This window comes from Dipteris shenzhenensis, chromosome 30 (genome assembly GCF_047967505.1).
Source record: "Dipteris shenzhenensis isolate YYH24624 ecotype China chromosome 30, Dip_SZ_1.0, whole genome shotgun sequence".
NCBI lineage: Eukaryota > Viridiplantae > Streptophyta > Polypodiopsida > Gleicheniales > Dipteridaceae > Dipteris > Dipteris shenzhenensis.
In genome coordinates, this window is record NC_141625.1 from 22,013,458 (window position 1) to 22,025,707 (window position 12,250).

The 12,250-nt window shown below is 43.4% G+C and overlaps 1 protein-coding gene across 4 annotated transcripts; it reads right to left on the minus strand.

Annotated features, from left to right (window-relative positions):
* Nucleotides 1-4,273: 4,273 nt before the first annotated feature.
* On the minus strand, nt 4,274-9,243 carry LOC147881843 (F-box/kelch-repeat protein At1g55270-like). Of its 4 annotated transcripts, none has more exons than XM_087401407.1 (4): nt 7,985-9,243; nt 7,376-7,474; nt 5,948-7,277; nt 4,274-5,617 (listed from the first exon to the last, which is right to left on the minus strand). In XM_087401407.1, the coding sequence occupies exons 2-3, from the start codon at nt 7,427-7,429 to the stop codon at nt 6,027-6,029; spliced, it is 1,305 nt and encodes a 434-aa protein (XP_087257533.1). In that variant the 5' UTR covers nt 7,430-7,474; nt 7,985-9,243; the 3' UTR covers nt 4,274-5,617; nt 5,948-6,026. The 4 variants fall into 4 exon arrangements, with proteins under 4 accessions (XP_087257533.1, XP_087257532.1, XP_087257534.1 ...); XM_087401406.1 differs by lacking the exon at nt 7,985-9,243 and adding an exon at nt 7,583-7,914; XM_087401408.1 differs by lacking the exon at nt 7,985-9,243 and having other exon boundaries at nt 4,274-4,880; nt 5,041-5,617; nt 7,376-7,914.
* Nucleotides 9,244-12,250: the final 3,007 nt, after the last annotated feature.

Below are 12,250 nucleotides of genomic sequence, written 5' to 3' on the forward strand. Positions count from 1 at the left end.
GAGGAGGAGGAGGAAGGAGAAGAGGGAGAGGATGGGTTGCAAGGTTGGAGGAGAGGGAAGGAGGAGTTGCAAGGTTTGAGGAACTAAGGGTTTAGGGGGAGCATAGGAGTGGGAGAGGAAGAAGGTGTAAGAGCATGGGGGAAAGAAGAGAGAGGAGGGAGGAGGAGGAGGAGGAGAAGGAGGGAGGAGGAGAAGGGAGGAGGAGAGAGGAGGAGGAGGAGGAGGAGGAGGAGGAGGAGAAGGGAGGAGGAGGAGAAAGAGGGAGGAGGAGGAGGAAGGAGGAGAGGGAGAGGATGGGTTGCAAGGTTGGAGAAGAGGGGAGGAGGAGTTGCAAAGTTAGGACATGCTTTTGGACATGGAGTGTAAGGAAGCATGGACACTTGAGACCATTGCTTGGAATACCAAAGTAGAACTCAACACAATGCCCCAAAGACTGTGGGCTTCATTCCATTATGGGGTATTTATACAAGTTAGAAAGCTTCTCTCTGTGCATGTAGGAATTGTAAGACATTCTCTCTCTACATGTAGAACTTGTATATGGAAGTTGCATGTAGGAGTTGCATGTAGAACTCGCATGTAGAACTCGCATGTAGAAGTTGCATGTAGAATTAGCATGTAGGAGTTGCATGTAGAAGTTTCATGTAGAACTCGCATGTAGAAGTTGCATGTAGAACTCGCATGTAGGAGTTACATGTAGAACTTGCATGTAGAACTCGCATGTAGGAGTTGCATGTAAGAGTTGCATGTAGGAATTGCATGTAGAACTCGCATGTAGGAGTTGCGTGTAGGAATCGTATTTAGAACTTGCATGTAGAACATGCAAGTTGGATTTCCAAAAGGGATTATTTCTAGCCTTATGCAAGTATAAGCAGAGCTTTGCCGCTACTCTACACACACATTCTGTTCTACCTAAGTCCATGTTGGCACAGAGACAACAGAGAACAAGTCTACCCTTTTTCCTCATCTTTTCTACCTCTACTAGTTTTTTAAGAGAATTGTAAGTTCCCATGGCTATTTAGTCCTTTTGTACATTGGAAAAGATCCCCTCTTTCGCGAGAATCTCTTATTAGATTGCTTTGACTTTTTATAAGTTTTAAGAAGAGAGGATTGCTTAGAATGGGGAGGGTGTGGCAAAAAAGACATTATTTTTATAGGTTGCTTGTGATCAAACTAGAGTTGAGTGGACTAGCTTGACTAGATTAGATGGGCAATCAATGGGGAACCAATCTTTTGTGCATAGAACAAGAGTGACCTAAGCATGTCTTTAGTAAACTCCTAATGATGCTTGAGTAGCAATACGATGGATTGTGCAGTTAGAGAAGGGGTTTTGAGTAGATGAAATAAGAGGAAGGATTGGCAAGAACAAAAAAGCTCAATTGATTAAGTTTTCTCCAAAAAAATTGGCTTCCTATTTGCATGGCGATTAGATATGCTTTGTTATAGTACTTCACATCCAAATTTGGCAATGATGTATCTACAATAATAAGTAAATCAAGGGTGTATTAGACCAATAACCCAAAACGACATGCACCAAAAGAAATGGACTTGGTATAGATATGCATCGGAAGAAATGAACTTGGACCTGGTACAAACATATCCAAGGAAATCCAAGAAAGAAATAAACTTAGACAAGTTGCATTCACACATGTAACAAACTAACATGCATACGAATGGATCTAACAAACTTCGTAATCTCAAAATTTGGGTGTATTAAACCAAGAAAAAAAATGAACTTATAAACTAGCAGGTTTTGCTAGCATACATACGAATGGATCTAACAAACTTAGTAATGTCAAATGATAATGTTTCCACCCATGAACATAGAAGTTTATGTATTTTTTCCACCTATTTAACATCCTAATGCACAAGCAAATGTAATTACTCTTGTGTAGTAGCGTATCTACTAAGATTTGCATAGTCAATTTGAGATATTTTACTCTTTAGTATTACTTATAATACTACATAATGTACTTTATGCATTTGCAAGGTGAGAGCTAAACTTGATTCCATTCATGATAATGGCACTTGGGACTTGCTTGCCGGCAAGCATGCCATAGGGAATAAGTAGGTGTACAAATTGATATGCAAAGCTGATGGCAATGTTAACCGTTACAAAGCTGGTCTTGTTGTAAAAGGCTATGCCCAACAACATGGCATTGACTTTGAGGACACATTCATTCCCAATTCACGCAATACGACCATTTCGGTGCGTCATTGCTCTTCCATCCCACAAGCATTTGAAGATACACCAGTTCGACATTAAGACCAATTTCCTTCATGGGGATTTATAGGAAGATGTCTATCTCACCCAACCTCCAAGATTTGGGGTTGAAGGTTTTGAAAATCGAGTATATCGACTGAAAAAGGCCCTTTGCTAGCACCACATGCATGTTATGCCAAGATACATTCTTTTTCGCTATGCAGAACGACCTTACAAAGGCCACTATTTATATCCGGAAGCGTGAAATCAAAATTTCTGATTTTAATTCATTACGTAATTGACATTTTTATCACTAGGCCCCCCAAGCAAAAAATTACAGATTTACAGTAATCCTTTACAATGTCAGGTATGGGCAAGTTGCACTACTATTTGTTGAGGAGAGCATAATCATGAGTCAATCCAAATATATTGGACAGCTCTTGCAACACTTCCAATTCAAGGATTGTAAGCCAATTTCTACTCCATTGGAACCTTGGCTCTCCGAGGAAATGAGTGTCCCATTTGATGCCAGTCTTTACCAGCAAGCATGGGCTACCTTATATACTTATGTCATACCAGGCCTCATGTCATTTCCCAGTTAAGCAAGTACATGCACAAGCCCAACACACAAGGCTCTTCCATTACTTAAAAGGCCACACAACATTTAGGACTCTTCTATGGTGATCAGTCTTCACTAGTTTTACATGAATTCACGGACAATGATTGGGCAAGTTGTTATGACAGCCATGTGTGGCGCAGTGGCAACTGTTTCGTGCTACCTTCAGTGGCAACTGTTTCCTAGTTCAATCAGAACCTTCAGTTGCTACTTTCAGTTGTGTAGCTGAATACAAGGCAGCCTTCACAACTACCATCTACACTGACAACCGAAGTGCTTTGGCCATTATGCATAATCCCGTGTTTCATGCTTATACAAAGCCAGGACATGCTTATACAAAGCCAGGAACAACTATGATTATGTTCAAGAGCGATTGGCAACTGAAGATATCCAGCTGTCCTACATTCCCACAGAGAATGACTTAGCAAATTTCTTCACCAAGGCTCTACCACAACCCAAGTATGAAGCTTTTAGACATGCATTACACTTTGTACCATTTATTACATAATGATCTCCCTGTATCATCATAGGCTGCTATATCCATCTTGGACGAACATGTGCAACCATGACCTAGTTTCCAGGTACACCTGAGATGTATCCAAGATACTTCAGGCATACCATGGAGAGAGTTTGCTAGCACTTAGCGCTGGTATGTAGGCTAGTTAGGTCTAGTCCTTTATCAATACGTTGACTTGATCAACCAATTGACTTTAGGGCCATATATTGGCCAATCTTGTACTTTCTTCATTATCCATTTTGCAAGTACTTTCAGTTCTTTGAACTCCGTTGCTCCCCACACCTAACAAGCATTTAGTTCATGTGGAGCAACCCTCAGCCCATACTAGGAAACGTCTTTGGTGCACACCAGGTGCTATAAGGAGAGCACAAGACTCAAGAGAGCAGCTAGCAGAGCTCAACCAGAAGCAGCTACTGAAGCCTGTCAGAGAGGCACGCAGCAGTTTGGAGATCTGCAGCAGAGAGTGGAGCATACGAAACTTGTGGTGGTGTCTTACCCTCAGCAGAGTTCGCTGCACAGGTAGATACACTGTTGGAGATTGCTGTTTACGGTTTTCTACATCTTTATGAGACCTACTATTGTCGGTACATCTGCATATTCTCTCTCTCTCCAGTTCTGAATATGTTCTTTATCTATCTCCTTATGTACTCTAGAAAATTAATCAGCTTTAGATGTCTTGTTCTCTTGCTGATTGCAAGGACATTGTAATATCTACATGTCGTGCTTAGCTTTGCTATATACCATACAATTGTAGGTATGTTTTCCAACACATACAATAAGACCTGGATTAACATTTCAATACCATTGACCCAGACTTAACTGCAGTATATCATGTGTCCCATTCCATCCCCACTCATTTGCAAAAAAGGGATCGATTGAAAATGTAAAATGAAAAAGCTGACAGCCATTCTAAAGGACAGTAACAAACCCTGCCGGTAAAACAAAATACAGTCTCAAAAACAGAGGTATGTACATTAATATGCAGAGGAAGCTACCTGCCTACACAGATATTACACAAAAGACAGACTTCTTGTGGCGAAAGCTCATCCAATAAGAACCTTCTGACCTCTGCAGATTAAAATGCAGAGGAAGCTACCTGCCTGCACAGATATTACCAGCTATGCAATGTACTCCCGCTAAAAAGACAGATTTCTTGTGGCGAAAGCTCATCCAATAAAAACATCCTGACCTCTGCACAAACTCTTTATCGCTGCAGGGCATGACTAAATTAATGTCACAAACCCTTGGTGCGTGATTCAGTGACCTCCAGAGCGACTGCCAAGAAACTGCTTCTGTAGCATTGCTCCGTAGACAGCAAGGTATTTACAAAGAAATCAGGTCCTTGGAAGGCTGGGTGGTCAGCAACTGAAAGAAGAGCTGCAGGTTGAAGTTACAGCTTGTGCTGTAGGTCTCCAAACAAAGTCAGCACTCACTTCAGATGCAAAAGAAGAGAGCGGGCAACAGCTGAAACTGAAAGGGGGCCTGTATGGGGCACTTGCATGCTCTCAAGAAGTCGGGTGGGTTCAGAGGAGCTCAATTGGGTCAACCTACAGTGTAACAAACTGGCCACCAGCTTCACTCTCCAAACAAATGAAAATTTTGCTACAGCCACCAGCATTCTTTTTGCTTGTTGACAAGGCATGCCATAGAAGCACCGATACATGAAAACCTCCAGCAGTCTGGCAAAACAAGTGACACAATCCTTACTTCAAAGAACAGGAGCCAATTTGTTATGGCCAGCACTGTGCTTGCTTGACAGCCGTTTTCCATGTGAGTCTACATGAAAATCTCCAGAAGTTCCAGTCTCATAGCTGCACCTTACCGCTCCTTCCTTAGTTCTCACCCTCGTGCAAGATTTCTGACCATCAAGCGTTGCCCTCATTCCTCAGCATCATCTTTGACAATCTAGAACGCTCACTGCAGTGACCGTGGTAGCAAAATACGGAGTTGAGGCCCAGGCAGCCGCACTGGCAGCAGAAGGCACAGCTGCAAGAAACACAGAGATACAGGAAGGCACCACAAAGCAGGGTCCCACATGACTCTTTCCCGATGCCATGACCCACAAATAAGGGGAAGGGAGAGACGGGAGAAAGAGGAAGAAACACAGGAGTTGGAGGGGAGATACAAATACAGTTCAAGTCCAATGCCTCAGCTCACATTAGGCAACAACGATCTTGGCAGCAGCCGCAGCTAGGGTGAGCGCTTCAACAATTTAAGGCTTCATCTGCATCAGTGATGCTTGGAGTCAAACCGGTTTGACTTGGTTGATGCACACACCAGCACACTGATCAAGGCACACAAGTTACTAAAATTAGAATACTGTTAAGTTTCAAATCTAGAGTGAGTTCGACAATCTTATTATCCTAAAAAATGCTCAAACATACAGAAAAAGTTAATAGTAGTGCTAATTGTCTGAGCAGCACAGCACCAGACCTTGACCAGTCCCATAAAGATCAACATCCCTCTGTGAGGCATGTTAAATAGAACTAACAAGGACAACTAGGGAAAAATTAGCAAAGCTTATTTTACAAAACAGAAGTCTAAACCCATAGAAGATAAGCTTTTAAAATGCACACACTCAAATGACAATCGTTATAAGCAGACTATAACTTACCCAAAATAGCACCAACAACGTTTCAAAGCTTGAAGCATGAGAAGCCAGTTTAGAGCACACTTTTAGGCCCTAGTCCCCGCTAGGCTTGAAGGACCTGACAGTGAACAATGTGACTTTTCTTCCCCATTCGGGCAAACTTTGTCCACAGGTCAGAAACAAAAGACTTCAACTGCCCTCTGCCAGCTATGGTCTCCCACAGTTGCTCTTTCTTTCCAGGGCCCTCTGCATTCGCAACATCTGCAAGAGAGATGCTCATGTTGTTGCGAATGATGCACAACTTGCCACCAAGAGGAAGTAATGCTGCTGCCTCTAAGCCTCTGGAATTTCCCAGATGAAGGTTGCTGTCCACAGATCTATTCCACGAGTCACTTACATTGTCATAAACCCGTAACTTGCAACCATCACGGCAATCAAGTGCATAAAGCTGCCCATTGAGAGAAGCACTGGGATTATGCCAACCTGATATAGGCCCATCAACAATTGGAGACCAGTGGTCAGTCGCAGGCACATACACCTCACACATCACTTGCCGGTGGGAGCCTATACTACCCTTGAGAAACCATTTGCCACCATAAACAACTCCAACTAAGGGCACCATGGCAGCAGTCATGTCAGTTATGAAAGTCCACCTGTTTTTGTTTGGATCATACACTTCTGCCGATTTCAGTGGGTGCTGGCTGCCCTCACACTCCCCCCCTGCTACATACAGACAATTATTGATAACACAGCATCCAAAAAATTGGCGTCTGCGAAGCATGTCTGATGCTTTGTGCCACTTATTGGTTCTGGCACTGTAAAAGACTACTCGCTTCATAGAACCAGTCATGGCATCCTTGCCCCCAAATAGAAAAAGGAGACATCCACTGAGGACGGCACATCCAAACCCAAGGGCTTCAGAAAATTCAGGAGGAATAGGTGGAAGTGGTTGCCATAACTGATAGACAGGATCAAACGCATGCCAGCCAATCCTGTTATCCCGATCACGCTTTATCACATAGATCCACTCCTCAGCCATCCCTAGCTTGTATCTTAACGAGTAAAAATAGTTGTTTGCCAGTAATCGGTACCACTTCTTGCATACAAGACGAAGAACGCAATGAAATATTCTGGGAACTCGGATCAAACATGCTATAGCAAGATCATCAGGCAGCCCAGGAATGTACGATGTTGGCGCTTTGTTTCGTTCTCTTCTTTGAGATTTGCTCCTTGGAGTATGAATGGTAGGTTTTATCCCGGGTTGAATGCAGTGCCTAGTTCCCGGCACACATTTCTTGGCTTCTGCAAGAGTTAGGCCAACGTCTCCTCCACAATAGCAAGCTGCACTCTCAACCTGCGGTTTTCCGTCAAGGACAAGGCAAGCATAAACGTCCGATACTACTGCTGTCAGTCACTTGAGCACTCCAACTTTAAACGTGAGAATAGAGTTACCTGGGCCCGAGGTATTCCACCACGATACATCATTTGAGCCGACGTAAGCTTCATGTTCAACCCTCCTCAACACCTGCCCGGAATTTTCTTTTCACGAGACTACAGATTGTTCCAACAACAAACGTATGTTAGGACCCCATCACGGTGATAAGCCTCACAGACTTCTAAGACAGTCGATAAAGACACTACAACTACAAATCTGGCGACCTGCACTTATCCCCGTGCGCTGTGCAGTTTCCTTGATGAACAAAAATGCCCGAAGCGGGGACAACTCAATTTACGGGTATACAGAGTGTAGCCATGTCAAGTGAATTGCAAGGCTGTCAGACGAGGCTTAATCCGCCGCGAGAGACCGCACAAGCACGCAGAGCACAAAAAGTTCCAAGAGTGCGCCGAAGTAAAGTATTGCTTCTGCGCTTTTTTTCTAGTCCGATGCAGAATGAAAAAGTTCGTCTTCTCCTCTCTCTCAACGTAGACAGTGAACGACTCTCCTAGGCGTATTGCAGCAAAGGCGTTTCTGAGACTTTAAAATGGCAGCTCCATAGCCCCATCCAGATACTTAAACAAAGCGAGATGTAACGGGGCACAAAAGCGAGGTTGAGGAGAGACCTTAAGAGCGCAGGACCTCGGAAGTGGTAAGGCATTGGCTGGCGCTGCGTTTTCCCGAACGCCAGTCACCTCCAAGACTTTTCGTGCAAGATGCGGTGCGGTGTGACTCACTTAGCAAAAGCTGAGAATCATGCTGTAGGGACCCAGGAAAGAAGAGCATTCAGGTCACGATCTGCTCCAATTGGAGAACATAGCAAACTCCGAAACAAGGCGCGAATCCGAGAGAGAGAAATTATTGAGGAACAAAAAGAGAAATTCAGACGCTGTGAGAATGAATCAGGGACCCCAGAAGATTGCAACGGATGATTCGAGACCCCAGAAGATTGCAATCTACAGAGAAGCTTCTTCAAACACCAAATGTTAAGCTTTTTGGATAGTGTTGCAAGCAAACAGGAAGCTAAAAGCTCTTCCAATCGGTGCGCCTGCAGGAAGCTGGAGGATCAGAGTACACAAATTCGAACCGTAAAGAGATGAATCCGAGGTTCAAACTGTAAAAAAAGTCCGACATCACATATGGAATCTCGAAAAGAATGATCCAGTCACTCGCCAAGCTCTGATTCCCACAGTTCTACAGTCGCCCATGGTCGGGCAAATCCAGGTACACGCTCCAAAAGCGTGCACTTCAGGGCAAGGTGAGTAGAGAATAGTGGCCAGATTGCGGTGAACGCTTCTGCTAAAAGCATCGCCCTCTGTTCAAGCTTGGCTATGGCGGAAGGCAAGCTCAGAATTATGGAGTGTGAAAGAAATGTGATTTTGAGGCGCACTGAATGCAGCAGGGGAAGGTCATGAGAGAGAAGAGGATGGCCAAGCATTTGTTCTGATGAACCACCCACCAGCAAAGGAGAGAGCCTTTATCTGTGTCTGGCTATGGCGGCCCCAAGCTCACAATCTCACAGAAGCCTCTATCATAACTGCCCAAAACGCCATTTTGACGCCGACTCAATTCCAGCGAAGCTTGCACGAGAAGAAGCCCTCGGTGCTTGTGGCTATGGCGGCCCCCAAGTTCAGAATCTCCCTCCCAATTAAAGAAAGGATATGATGCAAAATGTGATTTTGGAAGCGAACCAATGAAGGGGAAGGCGATCAGAGAGGTGGGTACTACTCAAATTGTTACTGCAGCAGGAGAAGCCTTGTGTGTTTGTGGCTATGGCTGACCCAAGCTCAACAGAATCGCCAATATAATCCAAAATGTGATTTTTGAAGCAACCCAATTCAGGGGAGGGCTTGACCCTTCCGATGATCAACTCAAATTGCCACTGCAGCAGGAGAAGCCTTCTGCGGTTCTGGCTATGGTCTCTAACAGAATCGCCGATATAATCCAAAATGTGATTTTTGAGGCAACCCAATTCACAAATTGTCAGTGCAGCAGGAGAAGCCCTCTGTGAGCTTGTGGCCTGTGGCTGAAGTTTGAACCAAGCTCAACAGAATCGCAGATATAATCAAAAATGTGATTTTTGAGGCAATCCAATTCAGGGGAGGGCGATCAGAGAAGTGGGCAGAGGCGGGATTGTCCAAAGGTTGTCACTTCCGAGGAACCCAAATGGTCGGTTCGAAGCTTGCAGCTGGTGGCTATGGCGGCCGCAGGCTTCAGAAGGGCGCTACCAAATAAAGGAAGGAAATAATGCAAGAAGTGTGATTTTGGGCGCGACCCAATGGAGGGGAGGGCGATGAGCGAAGTGGGCAGAGGCGGAATTGTCAAAAAGTTTGTCCGTTCCGACGAACGACCCAAAATTGGGAGTGGCGATGGAGCTGGCAGAGCTTTGCTCCCCGAGCTGCCCCCTGTACCCTTGCCTTGCCCCTCAAATTTTGGCAGAATCCAACTCGACAGCAACATTACAAACACTAAAACATCGCCTCCCCCTCCACTCATCTGCCACATGCCTTCTCGTTAATAGTGGCTCCTTTCACTTTAAATCCTCACCCCGCCGTTCTTCTCGCTTTTATTAACACCTTTCGCCAACACGCCGTTCATCTCACTTTATTAACACCTTATCACTTTTGTCACATTCCCCAAAAATGCCAGTACCTTTGCTTTTTTCCTGCATTTTGGTGACATGGAGCCTCTTGAGGGCGTTTCAATGCACAAACCGGTTCCCCTCTATCATGGACGTCACAAGAGGGCGTTTCAATGCACAAAACTGACTATAAGCACTTTTGGATGCTAGGAGAAAGCAAACGATTTCTATTCGAATTAAATGGCCATTTTAATTGGATAAATGGCAATTTCAAACATAGTACTGAGTCAATTTTTAAAAAATTACACGTGGAAATTCACAAAAGAGTTTCAATCCTCCACTATGGCACTACCTCTAAGGAAGTTTCTGCGCACAAATTTGTACACAAGTTTCAGACGATGCGTGCTTATTACTTGCCATTAGTGTTGGCCTATTCAGAATTGGCCTATGGCTGTAACATTTTTGCACTACATGGATTGTGGTGAACAACCACCAAAAAAAGAAAACTCCATCCTAAACCTAGAGAACATGTGCGTAGGATGGGAATAAGATTGGATACTCTAAGCCCATCCTAAACCTAGAGAACATGTGCTCACATAGGATACTCAGTTGCCCCCGTTTAGGATTAGAAACAATGTAGCTTCATTCTAAACCAATTAGAGGCACCTGAGCTCTTATGCACTTGTGTTTTTACCAACATCGCACTTTTTCCCGGGGCTAGTATTCTCTAGATAACGTCACCAGAGGTCCCTGGTTCCCCGATGCCTACTCAAGGCGAGCTTTTTTAGAATGGGTTTAGAGCTTCTTTGGAAAAAAAAGAAATGAGTCACAACGAGAAGTACAAACCCATCCTACACTAGCGCATGTGGGATCAACCCTTAGCTTAGCACTACATGATGGAGGACCTTGCCCATGAAAATTTTTGTTGGATTTGTAGTGGTGCTACAATACATTCGAGTCTCTCACATCTTTTGGGCTCAGAATTGAAGAACTCAAGAATAAGGGGGCTTGTCAACCCTAAAGAGATTTGTACTTATGGGTCCCATCGTTGCATACTTACCCATAGATTGTGATGATAACAGCAAAAATGGAGGCCATTAATTACAGGAAACATCGTAAGTTAATGTAATGCCAAAATAGATGGTGATGATAACCACGAAATAGAGGCCATCGATTACATGACAAATCCTAAGTGATGCAAATGCCAAAAGCAAAGCAACATTCAACCAAAGGTCCATACCGTAAGGCCCACTTGGCTAGTCGAGAGTGGTTAGGGGGGAAAACTTTCTTTTTAAAACCTGAGAAAAAAATTCAAGTGACAAAGATGTCATTCTTATTAGACTAAGTTACATAAATTAGTCTCTAAAATAAAGGCTAAGAAAAATAAGCCATTTAATAATGAGAACACTTTGAAAATTAGCTTTTGTAAGGAGTGGTTAGCAATGATAGTTTAGAGAGGAACAATATTGAAAAGCGCAAATCACATTTTTGCATGGCCTTTTCCCAACCATTGGATGGACGTTTCGAAAGCAAATGTACTTTTTAGCATTCTAGTCTCCAAAGCTTGGAACTCCTTACAAAAATGCATTCTCCTATCCTTTTCCTCTTGCTTTCCCCTACTCTCATTAGATCCTTAGCTCCATTATCTACACCATCTCCTACAAACATTTTAATCAACCAGCACAAAGTTGTTAAGATTAGGTTGGATTGGGTGATGATTCCTGTTTTTTGAAAGGCATAGTTGTGTATCAAATTTAAGTCAAAGTTCCACACATTAAATCAAGGTCATAAGAAGACCCTTAGCTCCATTATGTACATAGTCTCCTTACAGACATTTTGATTAATCATCACTTTGCAATCAATTTAATGAAACATCACAAAGTGCAACAGCATCACTATCTCTCAAAATCACTAAGATTAGGTTCGATTGGCAATGGAGTATTGTGGACTATCCTTGTTTTCTTTAAGACATAGTAATTCAAGTCAAGGTTCCACACTTTAAATCAAGGTCGTGAGAAGGGAGCTCAAACCAGTAGATGATATCTTGTTTGGTAGAGCATATGCATCTTGCATTCCAAAGAGTTCTTTATTTCATGTGATGTGGGCACGTTTGTTGCTAGATATAACAAAAATTATAAAATTGCTAGTTAAGATGGTAAAGGCATTTGCATCTCTTGGTATTTATAATCCATAAAAGGGATGCTAAGGCTTTCCATGGGAGAGACAAATGCGTTTGTCTTCATCATTTTAGTGGGTGGATGCAAGGGTGGTTCCCATTCAATATTGATCTTTTTTATGTTTCATATGCTTC